We start from the raw sequence: 23,319 nt of genomic DNA, 5'->3' as shown, positions 1-23,319 counted from the left end.
TATTACAAAATTACTTTGAGTATAAAGATTTTTTCCACATGTGATCAAACATTATTTGACATAGCTCGTTTCGCTTAACTGAGTCGTACGCCGCCTCGAAATGTATCAACAGATGATGAGTCTGCAAACTGTATTCCCGGTATATTTTGTAAAAATCAGATTCTATCGAATATCAGCCTTCGGCGAATTGTTATCGATATAAATGTTTAAAAAGTTTTATATGACCCTGTAATTGTTTCCAAATTGTTTTTTTTTCAATGAAACTATAACAGTGAGCCACAGCATAACATCTCACCTTTGGTTTATTTGTTCATAAAACTGAGATCGTCAGAAATAAATAGGGTAGGGAACATATTCTAAGCAGCTTTAGGAACCGCCTGTGTATTCAGACGAAATACTCGAAATGTGTTGGGTGAAACTCAAGGAGTAGTATATCAATCTGTTCTCTATCGTTTTCTCTGTCAGAACTTGTTTTCAGATTGTAAAACTAAGTTAGCAAACTTTAACAATCATCAATCAAAGTTACCAATCGAGGGACACTATTTCAATCACCCCGAACCTATTTTAAGCAGTTTCCATCTGTTTTGCAGGCGTTTTTTTCAGCACCCGAAAAGGCTCCGGAATGGCTGCAATATAGGTCGATTTGTTTCAATTGCAATTATTCACAGATTTCTTTGTGATTAACGGTATTTCTCATATTCGTAAGACAGCTAGACAATCAAGGTTTTCGTTTCCATCATTGAAATTGTCGATATTTATCAAAATGCAGGAGTTTGAGGCCTGTTTTCCGACTTATTAAAATAGGCGGTACTGCTTAAGCCGTTCCCTACCCTATTTCTATTACTTTTTTACGAGAAAAATTGGTGCTTATTATTCAGGACATTATCTTTGCCGACAACAGTTAGATTTATGATTACCACCGCCTACTAATGAAAACTGTGATGATCATACTGTTCATATCTTCTTTATAAGATTATTTGAACTAATTGATTGTAGATTAAATACTAAAAAACTAAACTGTAATTATAACTATGTTAACACTGCTTTCGAAGCTCAGCTCTCTGTTTTAGACGCAGACTTTGAGTGATTTTGCTCGTGAAACCATTTTGATGTATGTTCAGCTTCCAAATCTGTTGATTATCATAAATATTGCATTGTTAAGCATAAGGTTGGAAAGCAAAACATAGAACCAATTCTGATCAACTCTAATCAATATTCATAAACATATTAAACTCTATCAAAAGCCTAATCTGTAGCAATAAACAGTCTAAGACAAGCTTGTTTGTTTCCGGAGCGCGAGCGCACACACGCTCACCAAATGAACACGCACATTTGTTACTGTCGCCAAACTTAAAACACAACAATATAGTGTCTTGTTGTCCCGTTAGTAAAGGTGAGAATACGACAACTACTACCAGCGCTAGCATTGTACCGGTCCAAGACGACAACGACGACGACGAACGCGACTCTAGCGGACGTAAGAAAAACGAGCAAAAAGCTTGACACATGCGGACCGCTCACCGCTGCTGCTCTGGTGTCTGCCGTGGCTGGCAGGCCGCTCGACGGCGTTGTTTGTTGGTGTTCATTTTCAGTCTTACCGAAAGCGCTATGGTAGCCGGACGCGACGAAAGGCATCCACCCTAGTGACGAACCGTGAAACACACAGACTGCACAGGCTAAAGAATCGCTGTTGTTTTTCCTCTGTGGTGTTTTAATTAGTACTTAATACAAATCTGTCGGTCGTGAGTGTACCGTTTCTATATAAAGTGCCACTTATCGCATTGACTTGTCCCGTTAAGGGATGAAAGTTTTGATTGAAAGCTGTTTTGACATTTCCAATCTCACGAGGGAGTGGGAGGATTCTAAGGTTGGAAACCTTGCGGCGCCTTGCTCTGGTGTTTGTGAGGAACAGCAATTTTTGGCGCTTCGAGAAAAAAACCAGCGGATTTGTTCAACCGTGTACTTGCAGCTGCGATGTTGCAGCGACTTCAGAATGAAGAAAATACAGCTGGTGAAGAGCGTTGAGAGAAAATGAAAATCCAATCGAAATTGTGAATGTAATCGTGTGTATCTTCGGCCTGAAGTGCAGTGTAAAGCGAGGAAAAATATCAATCATATCGTTAATAAAATTGGAGTTATTGGCTGTGCCGTGGCCGGAGTTCGTTCAGCTCGAAAAGAGGGAAACAGAAGAGAAGAAGCGAAGAAACGTGTCAAGTGACGAAAGCTACTAGTTTTTTGCTGTTTCCGATCGGTGAGCACAGCTGGTGAAGCTTAAACGATTTTTTGGGTGAAATCTTACAGAAAATTAGACCAATTTTAAACCATGTGTTAGCAGAGCACACACAGTCAAGTGCAAACCAGCGGTAGCAAACTCACCACAAGCGAGGAAATACGATTTGCTTCTGCTGCCCACCGAAACGACTACGAGTACGGGTTGCAAAAAAGGCGAGAAGGAAAAATCATGGTAGGAAAATTAATCGCCCCTGTCCGTGTGCGGGGCATGATCCGCACTCTGAGGCTTGTCTCTGATTTCGATTGCCCTTTCCCGTACGGCGGCGGCGGCAGCAGTGGCGATGATTGTTATCATCGGCGGCACCATACGCGGGAAATGAAGCAAAGCAAGGGGATGATTGCAGCAAATAGTTTCAGTTACTGACGATGTAATTGCTGGCTGCTGGAAAAATCACGATCGGGGTTCAGAGTCGCGCCAGCGGTAGTGGTAGTACACTAACTAGCTGGGGCTTAGAGCGATCTGTGCGATGAATGCATTGGTGTGTGTACGTCTAATGACTACATCAGAGCACATGTCGGTCAACGTGTTTGATCTATCGATTAGAAAAATGCATCTTTTTGCAAGGCAATAAATTGATGTTTTCACAAAGTGATTGCAGATTCATTGCAACAAGTTTGACTCTTGTTGTTCGCCCTACCTGTTGCATTTGAGGTTTCCTATTTTTTACCTTTTGCTTCTGGTAGGTTATCCGAATAAATTAAGATGAAATAAATAGATATCGAATTATAAATGTTTAACCCGTACATTTTTACAATCAGCGTCAAGCGGGGTAAAATTGAAAAAAAATAAAATATATTAAGCAACCCTACATTAAAGTATAGCCGAATTTTCAAGTTCGTCACTTTTACTTGTTGAAATCTTTCCCTAAATCTTGTGCATAAAAAACAGCTTTTTCGCTGCAGATCAGAAATTCTACGCGAACACACTTCCAAGCCAATTTCTTTGCCCCAATTTGGAACCACCTTGAATGACCCCGAATTTCACAACAAAAGTGGCCGGCGTCTCGGCTGGTTCGCACAGTATCGTAAAATGAACCGGCAACTCCGAAAGGCCATGATGCATCCATCACCCGGCATACCTCGCTCGATTCCGGTACGATGCGACTTCTTCCACTCGTTGGTCATTATAGCTCGCTGCTGCGGCGTTGTAAACGAACGAAAAACGAAAATATTGGTCATGTTTTGCGGCCTTTGTCATCGGCTTTTGACTTCATCGGCTTCGGTGTGGTCACACAGTTCGCAACACTGTCTCCGGCTGTGGCCCATAAACCGAGTTTCCCGTCGAACCGGTTCCAGTCTGTACGGCTTCCTCTGATGTGTGGACGCTTAGATTGGTTTATAGTCGTTTTTTTCTGATACCATTTGTCGGTCCAAACATTATCTGGTTTCTTTTGTCGCCGGTCGAGTTGGTCGTTGATTTGTTGTTGCTGTGGACACAGTCGTTGACATCGCATGCCGAACATATTTACGACCTTAGTAACTATCTCATTTTCCCCCTTCAATGCCTTCGAAGTCCAACTAAGTTACTAGCACGAGTTCTACAGCCCCGGTTGCCTATATGGCCTATTAAGAGCCAATGTAATGGCCAAATATGTCACTTAATAGTTTGTGTTTTTTTCGCGCGAGTTCAAAAGGCAACGCTAGACAAAGAGCGGCTTTTGTCGCTTTGTGGTTCCTTTCTGGGATGAAGCAAAGTGTAAAAAAATTCTTAGCCATCATCGGAGCTAAACTGGAAAATGAGGCTGTAGGGACTGAAAGCACGAGTTGAATCTAATGAGCGCATGTGTTTTTTTTCTCAGAATTTTGAATAAGGCTCGCGAAATGTGGTAATTATTGTGAACCAAAATCACAGATGGTTTTGTACGATGTAATTAATAGTCAAAGGTTCATGAAATTCCAATGAATACCTTCAGACTAAATTGCTGTTGAAGTGTGACTAATTTGTAGATTCCAGTGCGTGTGATTTACCTGTATGGATCGAGATGATTAATTTGAGCGTTTAGTGATAATGATTAATTGGAATTTTTTTAAAGTCCTCCTTGGCCTTCTCACAATTGCGCATTGCGCTTGTTGGTTACTTCCATTATTGTAATCCTACGACCATCTAGGTCTAGCATATCAGTTCTAACGAAATCAATTGCACTGCCCTTAGTTGCAATTCCAATACACTGAAAAGCTTGTTTATCCCAAACCATTTGAATCCATCACTTTCCATTATATAGACCTAGTTTCCAAACTACGGCAAAACCGGATTTCCATACTATATTTCAACCCAACCGAACCACACACATTGACCACCGCAAGCCACCAACATGCCGAGGTGTGTTAAGGGCGTCGTCGTCGTTGCCGTCGTCGCTGTTAGATTTTCTTCAACCAGCCGTTGCCAACTGCGGGAGCAACAACAACAACAACAACAGCGCATTTGCGATCCATATTAGGATTGCCCCATTTCAATGTGGCTTCATAGCACAGTCGTTGTCTTGGCATCGATATGGCTTTCTGTTGTCGAGTTGCCCATCGGTCCAGTCCGGTTTTATGGCTATCGTCTTACGGTAAAGCCCTTTCACGCGTTGTCGCTTCATTAATAGCTCGAAAAGCAGCGCGCCATAAAATGATGATCTATTCTATTTAATGTTAGTTCGCAAATTCAGTTACTTAACGACCGGAATTATAGACAGGCAATGGCGAAACTCTTCGCCGAATTTCCCACGGAAGCTACCGAACCAGCTAAGTGACAGCCTTCAAAGTAATCGGCATCCAGCGACGCAGCCGCGACAGAGGCGCTACCTAGACCACAACAGCGCCCGGGGGGTACCAATTGAGACAAATTGTTTTAATTTTCTCGACAAACCGGGCGCAACTCCACTGCCACTAATGGATGGCGCTCAGTGCCGCCGACAGCGAAGATGGCGGGTAAAATCCGGCCGAAAGTTTGCGCTGCGCTGCATTGCGTGTACATTGTTGTTTACGCTCGTGACTTTTCCCGCACGGGCAAAAGCGTAGGGCCCCCGAGGCAGTTATGTAAATAGAAAGTATTCGATCGGACGTGAAAAATGGATTGGAGGGTTCCCTTTTCGTTACTGTTTTTGGCACCCCGAGAAAAGTAACGTACTGTTGGATGTCATACCAAGAGAGTGAAATTTACATAAAAAAAAAAAATTCAACAGAAAATAGCACAAAATTATCTTTAGCTTCACATAGAAAATTGTTCTTGTTACCTGGAACTGTAGCAGCAAACTGTAAGGGCACTTGTTTTCTAACCTTGGCGACATTTGTGAGCAGTTGTCATGACACTACACTGTCGTCCCGAAAAGCGAATTGCATCCAACAAAAAATCCAATCTACAATTGAGCCGTTGCGGAACAGAGTGGTCTATGTGCCATCGAGCAAATTGTTCAGGAGAAGCAATTTTCGAAAAATATCTGAATAAAATTCTGTTCAACGGATTCTTTCAAACAAAATGTTCTAATATAAAGGGTATGAAGTGGTTTAACATTGGGATACATAAAATTAACAGTTTCTTGCGAAATCGGTGATTTTATCTCACCAATGTACATAGGCCATTCTGTTTTGGACGAAATTTCAATATGGTATAAATCAGCTTTAAAGTTCGTTTTTTTGAAACTTTTCTAGTCTCCCAACTTCAACTTCTTGAGTAGATGCGGTTTATGTGAAAAACTCATTTTTGAAAAGAATGGTCTTTAGACCACTCTGGTCCGCAACGGCTCAATTGCTGAAATTTTAAATCAAGTGTATTATAACTCTTGCAGACATGAAAAGATCAATAATTCGGGTTCAGAAAATTAACCTCCAATGATTTACTTCAATTCTGATACAAGAAAGCATTCCCCCTCCCCTTAGGTGAATGTTGCTTCGAGCGGGTGCACGTGTTGAAGATCAATCTCCTGCGTCTAACCGTGCGATGAAAGTCTTCCTCTCTATACGCGTTTGTTCAGATCGTGAAGAAGAGAGAGATTTATCACGTGAATGTTGTCGGCAACCTGCTGTAGAGTGGACCTTCCGCGTTAGAAGGTGTTAGGAACTCTGCCCTCCTTTGGTCAACCGTGTTTGCAGGAACAAAAGCAAACGAAGGGGGAAAATTTAACGTGCTGGCTTATTAGAAAGTAAAGTGGACAATGCGTGATCCATTAGGTGAAATTCGAGGCGGATTGTGGTGAATGAAAAGTAAATAAATAGCGATCTCAAACGATGTCTGAGCGTAAAAGAGTTATTTATGTTAGTATTTCTAATTAGTTTGAAATGAGTTTCGATTTTGATTTTTTTTGCATAATGCAACTTGAGCTGAATGTGATTTCGTTACAGGTAGAAACAAACAACAAAGTTTCTGTTCCTTTACTCGTTGTTTGAGAATTGCCGCACTTGTTGATTCTAACTCTATGAGAACTATACTTATCGAACAAATTCGATTCAACTAGGTAGTAAAAAAGTGACCTCTAAACGGTCGTCCAGTTTAGATGAATCGATGCCACCCACCGACCGGCATCAGTTCCCGTGCCAATCTTCGACAACACAGAAAAAACTTCCGGAAAGCAGCCGACAAACTTTACCTATTGTTGATCAATTCTGCTGCAGGCAACGAAAAGTCCAAACGGGAAACATCCCAAACGATAGCAGAGCAAAAGTTTTGCCAACTTGCGGGAATGAGGTACGGTTGTTTTTCGTTATACTTTTCAAAAGTATACATAGTTCTATCCTTGGGGCCGAAGTCGCGACCGACCAAATCAATGAACCCATTGAGTAAAGCACCCGCGCAAAGCCAATCCGACGTGGGTGTAGCACATATTTGCACTACACGCCAGCGAGCAAGCTGGCATGGCCACGTTGGAATTAATTCACAAACGCGCGTATGATACGAATCTCGGCGATCTTTGCGCGCTCTTTTCGGTTCCAATTGGAATTTTAAACCGCGGTCTTATTGCGACACACTGCCTCAGTAGAGTGACCAACTACTTCGCCATTTCAGTCCGAATTCCGAAAAATTCTGCAGCCACCCTAATGATCGGACATTTCGATGAAGATTCAGCAAAAAGCTTGTACTCACCTATTTAATGCCGACTGTGCGCCACTCGCTCAGTGCATATGCATGTGGAACCGAATGCTCTTGAAACAGTTCCTTTGTTTGTTGTGCGATCCAGATCGAGCTAGGCAGATAATCTTGACGATGGCACGATGTCCATTTTGATTCTGCACCAACTTCCGATTCGGAGAAACTGATACAGGTCATTAATCATGCGTGGTTTTATTGGACAAACTGTCTGCTGCCTACGAAGTTTTTTGAGGGACAGTAGAAGTACTTAACAAATTGTTTAAATCACAGTTAATCTGTCAAATCTGCTTAGTAGTAAGACAAATCCAGTTCGGAAAAAAAACCAAAGGCTTGAGTCACAACACAACTAACATCGCTCACGCGTTCAACCACAAGACATCGACGCTAACGTGCCAAAAATGCTCAATTATAATCATTAGCAAATATTCGCATAGCAAGTTAGCGCTTTCTTTACCTGGAGTTACGTGTGTTCATCGCAAAGTAGTTAAAAAATCAAATATCGCTGTTTAGGTAAATTTTGTTCTCAATTTACAATTTATAATTTATAATTTTGCTGCCGCGGCCACAACTTATTATTCGCAGTCGCCTCCCGCGCTAGTTTATCAACACCCATGCTACCGTTTTGGAAATATGTGTAGGCCTGCATATTTGGAGATTTGAACGAATTTTGAACGCATGAACATGAGAATTTGTAATTCATTCAACATACATCCAGAAGTTGACCTTGCGATTTGTTTAAAGTCTGCAAATGCAAATGCATGACAAATATAATATTGGACACGTTCAAACGGTTCAAAGTCAAAAGGATAAACGATTTGCCTGATTGGTTTTATCGGAATGAGAACATCAACGCCTTGAATTGTGCTTGAAGCACCGTTACTTGTGATACATTGGTTTCTAGATACTTTACATCCAATCTTGTCCCATTCCATAATTTTGGTTGGATGGTCTAAGCACTAGTTATCCCCGTGGCTTTGTGGTTAGCGATATCGGTCGGCTAGCTCTCCCACACGGTTGTGATATCAGGTCCGATTCCCGATCGAGTCTAGGATCTTTTCGAGCTGGAAATTTTCTCGACTCAGCACTGGGGCACGGTGTATCGTTGTACAGGCAGGCAAACTTCGATATAAGGTACATTTCGAAATTTGATTTGTACTTTATATCGAATTGTACCTTATATCGAATCATGAAACATTTTCAACAATAGGGCTTCAAACACTTTATTTTGTTGTCTTTTGTCTTTCAGCCGCGGCCAAAAAAAAAGGTAGTCAAGAGCATAAAAAATTGAACAAAATTCAAGCCGTTATGTTATTATTATCTACTAGTTTTTATTCACCATTTATTTACAAACATACACATTTTTGTATCGAAAATACTTCTTTTTTTCTTCTTGTTGGTTCAATGAATAAGAACCATGAATATCTGCTCGTTGAATTTTAAAATGACCGTTTGGTCTAACTTTTCATTACACATAAAAGTGGCCCAGAAATGCACATTGGATAGTGGTTTAAAACGTGAAAAAGTGATCGTCAACCTTTTGAGTGTAAAAATGCCATTTAAATGCTATAGTGTATTTGACAAATTTTGTTTATATCTCAAGGAGAAACTTTTGATGCAAATAGATTCTTGATTAATCTGCCTAAAAGTGAGATGATAATTTTATTTATTTTATTACTTATCAAATCAAAGTGAATTCTTTAGCAAAGTTGTAGGTAATTTCATGTAGAAAAACTTTACTGAAGACACTTTGGATCTATCTCATGAAAATGGTCTAATGATCTACAGGTAGTTTCATAAACGCACATTCTCAAAATGTCTAAAAAACAAATACCAATAAACTTTTTGGAGTGTGATTTAAGAGGCCTACTATGTCCTAGACATTTTTTCATATTTGAGAAATACATTATTCTGCCGAACATACTTTAAGCATATTTTCAACTTTTTCCTAGGTTTTATGACGTTTTTGATAAAAATGCTCTTTTTTAAATCAAAACTTGTTTCAGCTGAGAGAGTGTTCAAGTGCGGTTTATGAAAGAAAAACTGGGTTTGGAACATTTTTTTGAGCATTGTATTTCAAATTTCACACAGATTGTTCACGGGTCAAACATTAAGTTATTTTTTTTTATTAGCTCCCCCGTTCCCATCCACACTATATCATGTTTTCTCTGCAAAATTAAATTTTTGTACGTTTTTTCAAACTTCCGCTGAGTGTAACGTAATTTATGGACACTCCCTAAATAGTCAATAGTAAGCAGAAATGATGACAAGATAACCAGTATGTTGTTTAAAGATGTTTCCATACCAATTTCGGAGTTATTTGTAATATAATATAAATATGTACCTTATATCGAGGTAAAATGTACCTTATATCGAGTGACGCTATATCGATAACGTGGGTACCTTATATCGAAGTTTGCCTGTACTTATCCTACACATGCAAAATGTGCCAAAAAAACAATATCGATAACGAATTCTCTCAACTAATCTAGTTGATCGAGACCGCTATTAGCTAAGCGTGCGATATTGTTGTTGTTTGGTCTAAGCATTATCCATTGGATGGATGGTTCGTGATTTATCATACAATATGTTGCTTTCCACGAATTCCGTTTTGAAAGATAAAATTTAAATCGTCGACATCTTTGTTTTTCACCACCAAGATTGCAAGTACACTCTATCATGGTTCATTCTGGAAGATTTTCGGAAAAACATTCGAAATGAGTTTCTCTTTCATCGATATTAATAAGCTCAGATATACTGCGGGAATGAAATCAATCAAACGAAATGTCCCACTGCCAATCGCTAAGAGTTGTTTAGAGAAAATTTATGTAGTCGAAAGCTGGATATAATATTTAAAAGTATACATTTAGTGATCAGAAAGGGCTGTGTCCAAAGCCACGACCGCAAGTTTGACGTAAAACTACATAAGGCTTACATCAAATGCATTGTTGCATTCGAGAGTGATCGCAAATGATAAGTTCGAAACAAACTTCTTCTCTACAATGATTCTTTGAATTATAGACCTTAATGTCACGATAGCCTCTCGTGTATCAATATGTTTACGTCAACAACTTTTATCTAACACTAATAAAATAACTCTCTGAAAATAATATGGTGGCCCTGAAATGATCCAAAACAGCATCTGGGCTAAACTTTTGGCTCCTGTGCATCATACCGGTTACAGAAATATTATAATGAATGCTATTTAGTCATTTTAGGCTATTTTTCAGAAATCGGAAGTCATCATCTTGGATTTGAATTGAAATTGGAGTCAATTTTTGGCCTCTCAAAATCATTCTGGTTCCGGAAACACCCAATTCGGTCATTTTGGGCTGTTTTTCAGAAACCGGAAGTCGCCATCTTAGAATTCAAAATTATATTGGGGTCGATTTTTATCTTCTGTGCATCATCCCGGCTACAGAAATATCCATATTGGGTGGTATTCAGTCATTTTGAGCTGTTTTTCAAAGAGCAGAAGTCACCATATTGTTTTTTTTTCAATGGTATGTGGAGTTAATTTTGGGCCTCTGGGTATCATTCTGGTTCTGAAAATACTTATGTTGGGTGGTACTTGACCATTTTGGCTGTTTTCCAAAAACAAAATTATCTCTGGGGTCGATTTTTGGCTTCTGTGCATTATCTTGACTGTTGCTTGGAAAATTGGTAGAAATAAATGTTTCATTTGTAAGGTACCACATCCCCCCCCCCTTCCCCCCTTACAGAGTAGAGAGGGGTATCTCATCACAAAAATATTTTTAGTATTCTAAAATTCTCACATTCCAAATTTAGTTCCATTTGCCTGTTTAGTTCCCGTGGTATGCAAAACTTTTCGTTTCATTTGTATGGAGCCCTTTCCTTTCAAAGAAGGGCATAACAACCTTCCTCGACCCCAGCAACTCTTATATACGTTTTTTAGAATTAGATGAGATTAGAATTGAATCTGAAGAAGCTTTTTGATTTAACTTGGATCTTGGATTGGATCCGTAGTCAAACTTAGTTTCGAAATAAATCCAGGCTTATGAAGTAAGAATTAGTCTCAAGCTTAAGTTTAGACTTGCGCTTGGATTGTGCTTTGGAGTCCACAGTTTGGACTTAGGTTTAGACTGTGACTTGGGTTTGTGGTGAGACCTAGATGTTGATGTTGATTTCGCCTTCAACTAACTAGGATTTAAACTGTTAGTTACTTAGATTTCAACTTGATTTAAAATATGGACTTGTTTTCAAACTTGATCATAAACTTTGATTCAATTTGGACTTGGACTTGATTATGGATTTAAAATGGAGCATAAATTTTAGTTTGCACTCGAGCTCGGTATTGGTTTTAAACTAGGAGTTGGGTTTGAATTTGCATTTGGACTCGAATTTAAAATCATTCATGTTTTTGAAATGAGGCTCGGATTGTAACTTACTCTCAAATTCAGATTCTGACTCGAATTGGGATTTGGATTTGGGTTTAAACTTAGTTTTGAGCTCGAACATTAACTAGGACTCGAACTTGGTCATGGGTTCAAAATGGAGTTCGGATGTGGACTAAGAATTCAAACATTTGAATTTAGCCATAAGGCTTGTATCTGCAACAATCCGGACACTCAAAAAATGCAACAAAACACTCACAAAGCATTGTTCTTACATGACTTTTTATTGGTTTGCGAATCCACGGGTTCAAAAAATCATTATTCTCTATTGATGTAAAAATCTTAATTTTGCGTTTAACTCCATCCGTTAGGTTTTGTACAGTCTCCTCGCTGATCTTGCTGGCAGCTCTGGTCCAGATTTGGTAAAAATGTTTGTCATCTTTGACATCCTGTTTTGGTTTGGCTTTGTACCACTCCATCAGGGTATTGGCATACTGACATTATGCGAAATCAGGCTAAAACAAGAAAAGTATCGTTTTTGTAGACATTTCTTCTGGTAAAGTCCTTGCTGATTGTGCCTGTGATTAGGGATTGCAATATTCCCGAGAATTGATTTTCTCCCGGGAACCGGTAATAGAAAAAAAAAATTCTTGACAAAATTGAGATTTCAAATAAAGTTTATTATTATCAAAAAATCATTTACAATTCATTTACAATTATTACAAAAAATCATTTACAAATTAAATATCAATTCGCATGAATAACGAATTAAAAAACAAAACAAACAAACTTATTCATGTTCATATTAAAAATCCACCACTGATTTTTGTTGCAAATTTTGCAGGAAAGTTGGTTTCAGGATTTCCATGTCGTCAAACAATCGCCTCAGATCCGCTGACAAACTCTAAACTAAATCAGTTTTCACCTCTGGAGGTGATTTTTTCCTGTGAAACCGCGACCACGACCCAAGTTACACTGACTGAGTTTCATTGAATTATTTGATTGTCTGGTCGCATTGATTTATGGATTTAAATTTTTTTTATCAATTTACAAGTTTCAAAATCTTTTATCTATGAGCAAAGAAAAAATTCACTATTCGTTCAGTAGTAAACTCAGTTCGAGTTCCTTAAAAAAATCGTGTGATTTAATATAGTTTCCCATACAATTATGCAATAAAACTTAATATACTATCAAAACAGGAAACTTACGTCGTCAAAGTATATAGCAGCTTTAAATCGCGCATAAGGCGAAGCAAATATTCGCCTAATTTTTCTTTAACTGAATAAAACTGTAAATGTTTTTGACAAATATTTGAAGTAAATAATTTTATATTACACGGCAAGCGAATATTAACCGTCACTTCAAGCAAATGTTTGCTTCGTATAATGCCCACTTTGAAGCTGCTATACACTTTGCAATACACTTTACAGTACGTTGAATGTATGTACGGGACAAAAATCAAAATAGTTATTCTGATATTTTTTTTCTTTTGTATTGATGTGACACGAAAAATGTTCAGTACCGATGAGAGCTACTATTTGCATAATTGACGAATGTCAAATTCGTAATCGCAAATATGTCTCAGACGCCATTTTTTTTTGTACAGAAGCATAAAATGATAATTTTCCAAGAATATTATCCATTTAGAGATAAAAGGCTTTAAAAGCATATTCAAATAATTTATAGGCGATGAAAAAATGATCTGAACGCCATAAAAATTAGTTTTTACTATTATTTCTTATTTAATTTCCTTTTAATTATGTTTATATATGGTTTACTGTTGCAAAAAAATTAGACATCATTAATCCAGGTATTTTTTATGTGTTTTACACATAAATTACGTGTTATACATAAAAATAAGGGACAGATGTACGATAAATTGCTCACTCACTGGTTCCAGAGGTATCATTCTAAAATGCGAATTCCGGTTGAAAGAGCAAACTTGAGCAATGGAAATCGCCTCCAAAGTTTGAAGGATATTCCAAATAAGTGGAAAAAGTGAAATTCAAAGAGGCACTTTTGGGTACTTTTTTTGACGATCGATTTTAAATTGAAAGTATCTTTTTTCTCTTAGCATAAAGAAGCACCACCAAGAAGCCTTTAACTTCCACATCACTTGAATAGTTGAAACCACTTCGCAGTAGATGCGTTTCATCATCGTATGGGTTAACTTACGAGGTTAATAATATCATTACAGTGTGTCTCAATGAGAAATCCACTTTTTTTGATTTTTGTCTATGGAACGTTGCACTGTGAAGCTTCGTGTTTTGATAGTATATTGAGTTATATTGCATAATTGTATGGGAAACTATATTAAATCTTGCGAAATTTTTCGAGGAACTCGGGAATCCCGGGAATCAATATTTCTGTTCCCGGGATTCGGGAATCCCGGGAAAAGTTATTTACCGGGAAATCGCTCCCGGGATTGCACACCCTACCTGTGATGATAAAAGATTAGCTTTATCTGCCAAAGGTAAGAACTACTTGCCAAACAAGATATTTCTTGAGGAATTTGGCCATCTTTTTTGTCCTAAATACTTTTCGGTATCTTTTTTGGCCATTGCAGTGTAATAAGCCAATCTTGGAAGTTGTTTGAAGTCTTTCGTCGTGATGAACGACGTTTCGTCGTGACTTTGGAGGACTTCGAACCGAAACGCTTCTTTGATTTCTGAACGAATCCTGGTGACATTCCTACTTTTCGAGCCACAGTTTGGATTAAGAGGTTCGGATTCCTCTCCTCTTCTTCAACTTTTTGTCCATAGAGCTATTCGCACGACTAATATTTTCGTCATTTCTAATTCGACACTCAAACATTCAGAAAACCTTTACAACACATCGTGGGCTGTGGTTTTGGACAAATTAAGCTCTTTCGGAGTTCACGTACGGAGAGGTGAGGATTTTCGGCATGGCTGTACAAGATCTGTTTGCACGCTTAGTTTTCGTTCGTCGTTATTCTTAGTACAGTTTACGAAATGTCATAACAAATCAAAGTAGGCGACCCCCAGCTATGTTTGTGTGGAAACAGTAACTCATTGCTTGAATAATGGCTTCCGTATTTTTAAGGAACTTTAATGTGGTCCTCAATTTGAATTTAGGTGTGGATTTGGATTTTGGTTTGGGATGCTAATTGAACTCACGGCAAGAATTATGAAAGTTTTGTTCTGTTTGACCAATCAATCTTTTAATTATCTCTTTTGAGTTCTGAAAAAAGCTCTTAACTAGAAAGCTAATAAATAATCATAAATAAATTTCGATAAATGAATTATTAGATATGATCACATATTTGTTCATTCATTTGCAGTAGCGATCGTACAAAATATTCTCAAAGATTTTTGCTGAATTTAAAATTGGTTTTTAGTGCCTTCGATTCGGTTCGATATTCAAAAATTTTGTTTTCATTTTTGATTTCTTGTCATCTGTTAAGTATGTAAAACTTGAGCGAAAATGTTTGGTATCTGCGACAGGGTTTTAAAATGTTAAATAATGACTGGAAATTAGATTGTTTGGTAGAAGGAATCGGCCTCTGTCTTATTTTGGAATAATTTCTTTCACACATGTTCAACATTTTTTCTTAAGGTTCCTCAAGTCGTGGATATATTTGAGAACTGAAAAATAACTTAAAAAAGAGATATCCTCAGGGGTTGTATATCGAATTGATCACAAAGGGCGTTAGTATTTTCCTACCATGATTTTCTCATTTGACTAAGCATAAAATAAGTTTTGAACATGGTATCTTGGCGCTCATTTATTCATGTATTCAAATAAGCCACATACCTTAAACAAAATCAACAATTTAACAGCCTTGTATCATCGGTTTTGTATGTCTAACTTTTGGCTGTTCGGCAGCACAAACCTATAAACAAAAATCTCATTACCAATCCCCCGATGACAATCGCAAAGTGTGAATAATTATTTTGGACATTGCCATGCCATCCTCACTTCACAGTCACATCGCAGTGAAAAAGTGTCAACTCGGCAATGCATATACCGTATTGTATTCGATGATCACTCGAAAAGAATATTCTTTCCATACTATACAAGCGTCAGTTCCCTTTGGGAGCGAACAGCTTCTTTGCGAGTCTGTTGACAGGCACAACCTGTCAGAGAGAGAAAGAGCGCAAGTGCTTGAAGGAGGCATTCTCGGAACGAATTTACACCCATCAACTTGATGACATAATCGGATAAAATTACATCCCGTTCAACTCCGGAGAGAAAAAACGCAAGCAAGAAGTGTCTTTTTACCGCATTTTCTTCTGCCTACCCTGCGAGAATAATGCAAACCGAAAGTGCAAGTGTAAAATCAGCGAAAAGTGATGCAAACCAGGTGGAAAACGAAAACTCTGGCTCGTGAGCGAAATTGATAAGACGCAAAACACAAGTGGATAGATAGATAGCGTGTGGAGAGAGCCAAAGAGTGCCAATCGAAACCGGTCTTCGTCTGGGGGGCTTTTACCGGTTGTTGTGCCCCGGTTTGACGGTATTTTTGGACCAGTTACACATACATATTTTTCCTAATATAGGAAAAGTTAATCGAAAACATGTTTGCCCCGAGGAATTCGTCTCCAGTGCACATCTACAACAGCGATGAAGTGGCGGCTTATCAGGTTTGTGATTGTTTGATTTTTCCATATTATAACGATTAACATCGTCTAGAGGTTTTAAGCAATGAAGTTTTGCCAATTTCGATTTAAATTGCAAATGTAGTGATCCTGAAGTTGTTGGATTGTAACAAAGTTCAAGCAAATAAAAAAACTCTTCGCCTCATCAAAGCCATGCTCTAATTGCACCTTTTGATACAATCTTCATGTCATTCAAACTTCAGTTGGTTTTGAAATCAATCCAACTTCAACTAGCACACACTTTTACTACGGGAAGCAAAAAAAAATTGTTTCTGCATTGCAATCTGAGGTGCCCTTTCACTGGATCTGAAAAACGACCCAAGCAGCGTCGTCCGGTCGGGCATAGTTTCGTTCCGAGCTCACATAACTTTCTATCAGAAGCAGTAAATCAAATGAGTCTGAGCTTCAAACTTTTCGCCTACTCGGTGGAACACTATAATAGGCTTCAGATTTACATATAAAATGGTCAGCAGCTGCAATTTGGGGTTGTTACCTGCGTCTATTCGGAAAACTTGATTATGGTCAGAAATGAATTGCTAGACCATTCGGCGAAGAAAATTTCCATATTTGCACCATAAGTCGGGTACTTTATCGACGACGCATCGCCCACATACTTTCTGACAGGAGCATCATTTTTCATAACATCCAATGTACGATTGTTGTTGCTGTAAGGTATTATGATGATTTGAGTCGTCGCATAAATTAGTGTCTGCAGCACGTTGCAGCTAGGCAGCACACCGGTAGTTGTCAGTTGCTCACAATTAAATCATACCCCGAGGGTGTTACGAAAAATTGGCTGAATAATAATAACAACAATTTGCACTTCGTAGAAATTTGTATGCGTATTACTCCGTCGAATAACGCCTATCGATTCTACTGTGTGCATACATCTGCATAAATATGTGATTCATGCGTGTTTAGCTTAAGCCGAAATAACATTTTTATGCAATTTCCATGGGCTAATCTTGATTCTCTTTGGTTCACAGTTGAAAATAGTAGCAAGTTCCTCAATTTAATTTTAATTCGCTATTGTTATATGGAACATCAACGTCGGGATTTTTGAAGCCTGCTGTAACTCGAATTTAAGTTGTTGAAATCAACTGAAACTCATTACAACATAAAATGTATAAATCAAAAAAACACCATTGCGAATGGCAATGTAATTAGCGACGTTTGGCGACATTTACAGTGTCGCATAAAATAGTTATGCCACATTCTTCCCCCTTTTGGATGAATAATGCAACAGCCCAAATAATTCCTTAATACATTGTACAGAATTTCTAAGCGTTACTTGGCGTACCTCTTGATTTGTTACGCTTTTACTTATGTTTTACTGATGCGTCGGTGGAAAATATTAGGGATGGGCGATACTTGTATCGATACATGGAGCCGAAGTATCGAGTATTTTGGCAACGATACTCGTTGCTTGCGATGAGTAGCGGTATCGATACTTTGCCAACGATACTTTGAAACGATACCGATACCACCGATGCCTTCTATTGGGGATAGGCGATGCCAGTATCAGTACCAACGGTATCGATACTTCGGCCAAAAGCATCGGATATTTTGGCATCGATACATTCTATACCGATACCGCGATACTTGGTATCGTTTTGTGCAAAAGTATTCGAGTACTCAGGTATCGATACTTAAGACAGTATCGCCCATCCCTAGAAAATATAAACAGTATTTTTTTTGCTTATGTTTTCCTGTTTTTGTAATCACGTAATGAGTATCTTTTTGACTTTTGAATTTTTTTTTCAATTTAAAATTTTAATCAACAACAAATTGATCAAGTAATATTGTTTTCTTTTTTGTTAATTTTTATTATGAAAAAATGCTTTACAAAACTGTTGATGAAACTTTTATTTCTCTTTCTTTGGCAAATCTATGGGAATGTTGATATTTTCGCAAAATAGAAATACAATTGATTGATGGTAATTTATGTATTTAAATCTACATTCCCTTCTATTTTTCATTACCGCTTTATTGAATATACTTTTTTTTTATTAAAATAGTAGAATGGATTTTTTTAAATTTTTTTTTTATTAGATTAATATGTATTTCCGAAGGCTTGAAATTCATTTTACTTATAGATGTATAAGCGTTGATCTGTTTACGATTGAATGAAAATATAAAAATAAAAGAGTTTTAAATATTCTATCTGAATATTGCGGGTCACGGTCGCCATGTAGTGAATAAAGGGTTCCGGTTAACCGTCAATCAATTACATTGTATTTATTAATTATAATAAACAAGACCCGTCGAGAACGTACACGTATCGAGCTGACACGAATATCGCTGCGACCTGATACCGGAGCAAACGTGCACACAATGTTGCAACGTTTGGCAACATTCACAGTGTCGCAAAAACCAATTCCGCCAAACATTACACCCAACGCAAACGGGGAACATTTTATTACTTTAGGGCAATTTTTTATTACTTATTGTGTCTTATGACTACGCATTATACACAAAGAGTAACAAACAAAAAGTCATAAAAATTATGACGGACACACGTTTGTATGTGTTTCTGGAGGAGAACATACAGCCAAGCACCGCAATGCATGTGTTAGCAAGACTTCACTCGCTGCATTTGTATTGATGCAACGATCAGGTTCATTTTTGTCCCCTTCATCCACACATAATCAGAATCCCAACCGTCAACCTCAAATGTCTAATTAGAAACACTCTCGTTTCGTCCCCCAGTGTTTACTTGAAATGGAAATATGTAATACTGTCTGGCCAGAGTTGCCGAAGTTGCGAATATTGTCTGGTTAGGCACGAGTATTGTATTTTCAAACAGGTGCAAAAAAGTTTCCATGAACCAATGAGTATGTGTTTTAGATATCTTGCAGGAAAGTGAATGTTTTTGTTTTTCTCTAACGCAGTTTACAGATCATGATGTCATTTCAAGACGCATTTAAAGTCTTTGAAATCATCAACGTTTGCATACTCTATGACGGGGGAAATGCTGCTTGGCAGCTCTTGTCATATTTTTTCTCTACTCCGTATGCGAACTAATACACGCACACCGGATGAATTGGAGATTGAAGAAACTAGTAACATAGGCAACATATGCGACGGTGTGTGATTTTTTTTTTGCTTGAGATGGAAAGGGAGCAGCTTTCGACAGAAAAAATCTTGCATGTGGTTGAAACGGACATTATTAGATAGTCGTACTCCCGTAACACGTGCTAAATATATGGCAGTATGTGTTGTTACTTGACTGGGGAAGAATTTTATTGCCTTTGAAGTAATAGGTTTGTTACCCAAAAGACAATTTTGCGTTATTGCTTCTAAAGTAATAAGGAAAGATTTTGCGTGTATAGTGCTACATTCAAAAAGTCACTTAATAAAATAGTTTGAACCCTGAGTTTCAATACCAAAAATTTCTACATAAAAAAACGTTTATCTTGACTTCATCACACATCAATCTTGAATTTTTTCTCATTAATAAAATTTATGAACCAACATTTTGGGCCAAATTGCTGCGAAGAATGTAAAACTTCGATGTTATCTCGTCTTTCCGACTAAAATTTTTATGTTTGTTCTCTGGTTGAGTTTTAATCCTGGTTTTTTGTATCGAATTTTATGCAGTGTTTAAGCATTCAAACCCAGAAACCATATATTTCATATTTTTGTTGACAAACTTTGATCAATCATAACTGATTGTCACGTCCTAAACATTTGATGAATCCGATTACTGCTTATGTGAACGAAATCCCTGTAAAACCGGAAAGCTTTTCTCAGTTTTATTTTCGCAATATGCTACCGCAGCAATAATTGAAATAACAGATTTCGCAACAGCTTTAGATCGAAGATTTCCCACGACCTAATCTCAGCTGACAGTTGATTGATGCACGCACACGCAAGATCTGATTGATAGTAGTATAGAAAAATTTAAGAGAAAAAAAACTGACCCATAAATATTTTATTTTGCTGCGACTACTTGACGACGATCGGAGACGGTTGTCATGTTAGATACCGACCATATTGGGCCGTTCGATGGATGTATTTGCAAACACAGTTCAGCACTATCAATCTTCGGTTCACCACATCGCCGGTGCAATGCAGGCACCGATCAATCAATTAGCGTAATTATCATAATCGTACATGCGGCTGAATTCGTTTCCAGTATAATCCTACCGCTCCGCAATGTCTTCTCGGAACAGTAATCAAAGCATCATTTGTAGCGACTGTTTGATCCATGCTATTTGTTCTCCACCCGTGTGTCAAGAAGCGCCGCTAGCGATTTTGCTGCCAGTTCAGATCGGAGTGGGAGTGTGCTACCTTGGTGTTAGATTCTTCTCTCAAGTGTGAGGTCGCCTCGAGCTGTTGTGTGCCGCAGCAGCATACACACCGCGATTACGACATCTCTTGGCAAACGAAACGGCAGCGGCCGGGTTGGTGATCACGTCAGACGAAAATGGTTAAGGCGAGTATACACGAGTACTGCGTATACTCCGTTCAAGTTGACTTCTACTGATCGATTGGAATTGGCGGAATTAAAATTAAATATTTGCGTTATCGCTTACTCTCGGTAGCAGGCTGGATTAAGGTTAAAGAAGTTATTGAAAAAAAAAAAATTACGATTGTTGATATTGAACAATTTCCATATCTCTCGAACTACATCCTAATTAACAGACCATTCTACCTACGGTAGCTGCCTATATTGCGCGATCGCGGTTGAATCTCCGCGTTTTATTTGTTGCACATTCTACGCGCGAGATACGCCACAAATGTGTGGGCCGCTTCGGCCACACAAAAAAGAAGCGAAGTGACGCTGTTTACATGTAAATGATATCATCGGGAAGATAAACAAAAACACTGGAACTTTGCAAGCTCACGGTCCGCTTTGAAGGTGGGCTTTTAAAAAAAATGATTATTTCTATTTACCGTCCACATTTCTACCAGCTGCTGAGGTGATCAAAATGAAACGCAAATCTGCGCCGCCGGCCACAGAGATTGAACCGGATTGCGTTTCGCGCTTTCGATGACACAATCCGATACACCATTTTAGGTAATTCAATAATATCGTAAAGTGGCGGAGAGATAGAACGATCAGCAGGTTACCTGCGCAGAGTTAATGAACATAACCTTGCGCCACCAATCAAGCATTCCGAGATTGCTGCGAGTGGGCCAGCGAAGTCTTATCTAAATCCGCGAACACTCCAGCCTAATCACGTATCACTGCGCAGTTGAAACAATCGTTCGTCATAAAATCCGACTTATTCAAATTCAGCGAATCAAAGGCAAACGAGTTCGTAAACATCGGTAGTATGTAGGACCACAGCAAATCCTATCGGCTGCTACAAATCGTGTTCCTTTACACTCGCAAGAAACAATCTGTTGAGGCTTAAAAGCAAAATAGTTTTGAATTGTCACTCGCTTTTTCTTGCGAGTAATGGTTCGCTGTTACGCCACGGTTTCGCCCACGTTTTGTTCGCACTTTCAGACACGCTGTACCTACGAGTGTAAGGTAGTGTCTAGGTGTACAATTTACTACCGTGAGGTCGGGTTGATGGGCGGTTCGAACTGTGACGACGGACAAGTTCAAAGGTAGCCGGCAATAATCATCGGAACGAATGGTTGTGCAACAGTCAACAGATGATGAGTTTGTTAATCTTTTCTCAGTGGCTGAATCGCTAAGCTAAGCTATTGATTTGAAAGCTTGTCCGCGCGTGTAATGAATGGCATTCTGTGACAGGTGTATTATGGGATATGCCAATCAAATTTTTATCTATTTCTTTTTAATGTGAATGGAATTCAACTGAGGCTAAATTTCTTGATTGAAATATGCTACATTTGCCTTGAAGATTATAGTCCAATTGCAACTTTTGTAGCTATAATAACGAAAATTCGTATTTCAACATCTTTTGGGAAGAAGTCACTGGAACAGGTGTGTAATTATAACATATGAATGATCACAGATTATTCAAGAATTATACATTTTTATGCATATTCGACGTAGAATTATATCTTATGGTCATAGAGGTGTAAATTGCAAAACCGAAAGCATCGAGAGCGCCACAAAAATTGTCCACTTGAAAGTGCTTCCAACGGTTTTTCTTCATTTTCACAGCAATCAATTGGGAAATTAGCTATGAGTCCTCCAGAATGCTAGAAATGGTGATTTTGTGACGCTAACTATTGTAGTATTTAAAAATGTAGAGCCTTTTCGAACGTATCTTTCGCCCAATCAGAGCCTCAGTCTAAATCAAACTAGATAACCAATGGTAGAAGAATGGTAGTGCTTCTCCAACACAGCCGACATTATAATATGCAAACGACTTGATTGTGTAAATGATTTGTTGTTGTTGTTGTTTTGCTCGCTCGAGTGCACAACAACCCATCCAACGGGTGTATAATTCTCTGTAGTCACGTATACAAGCTAGTATGCAGCATGCACTGCAGCAAGAGGATGATTTACTTGAAACAGGATTGGCCACCAGCAAGCAGAGCTGCGGTAACTCGCAGCGCAGCAGGTGGCGATTTCAAATATATGTTTGTACTGTTTTTTTGCTGCAACATCCGCTCATCCGATCGCAGCCTTTCATAGCGGACGGACCAGAGAGGAAATCAGTGATCACCTCCCATGTAGGTTTTGAATCCCCGGTGAGTGGGGAGCACCGTCATACAGCTTTTTTTTTGTGGACCCCACTGCGACCAGTAGTTGTTTGATCTTTTGTGGCATTGTCCGGACGTTTTTGCTGTTTGCACATTTCTGTTTTTTTACCATTTTTCAGTGCTGCTTATTGAGAAGTAACCTGCTCCGTGTTATAGTGCTTTTTGTCTTCTCCTTCAGACTTAGTAGCCTGCTGCCTTCCTTATCGACCTTATCATATCCTCCTGCAGGCTATCACTCTAAAAGCATATAACGTGCTATAGTCTATGATGTTATCGAAGCTTTAGATCAGTGGTTATTAATTCTGGAGGGAAGTTATAGTACTTTTTGTCTTCTCATTCAGATTTAGTAACCAACTTT

At 38.5% G+C, this 23,319-nt stretch overlaps 1 protein-coding gene across 6 annotated transcripts in view; it reads left to right on the top strand.

The window, feature by feature from the left end:
* LOC129732314 (uncharacterized) overlaps positions 1–23,319 on the top strand; it is a 214,329-nt gene that overhangs the window by 133,365 nt on the left and 57,645 nt on the right. Inside the window, exons 1-2 of one of the 6 annotated variants that reach the window (XM_055693114.1) lie at positions 1,599–2,427; positions 15,659–16,316. The exons of 3 other annotated variants lie outside the window; for them this stretch is intronic. In XM_055693114.1, the coding sequence (XP_055549089.1) occupies positions 16,251–16,316 (66 nt within the window). In that variant the 5' untranslated portion in view covers positions 1,599–2,427; positions 15,659–16,250. Of the gene's footprint in view, positions 1–1,598; positions 2,428–15,512; positions 16,317–23,319 lie in introns of those variants that run through there. 2 more of the 6 variants (XM_055693113.1, XM_055693112.1) reach the window with 2 other exon arrangements.

The sequence above is a fragment of the Wyeomyia smithii genome, chromosome 3 (assembly GCF_029784165.1).
Source record: "Wyeomyia smithii strain HCP4-BCI-WySm-NY-G18 chromosome 3, ASM2978416v1, whole genome shotgun sequence".
Lineage (NCBI taxonomy): Eukaryota > Metazoa > Arthropoda > Insecta > Diptera > Culicidae > Wyeomyia > Wyeomyia smithii.
The sequence above is the reverse complement of the archived record's forward strand: the minus strand, read 5'-3'. Positions and strand labels throughout refer to the sequence as shown.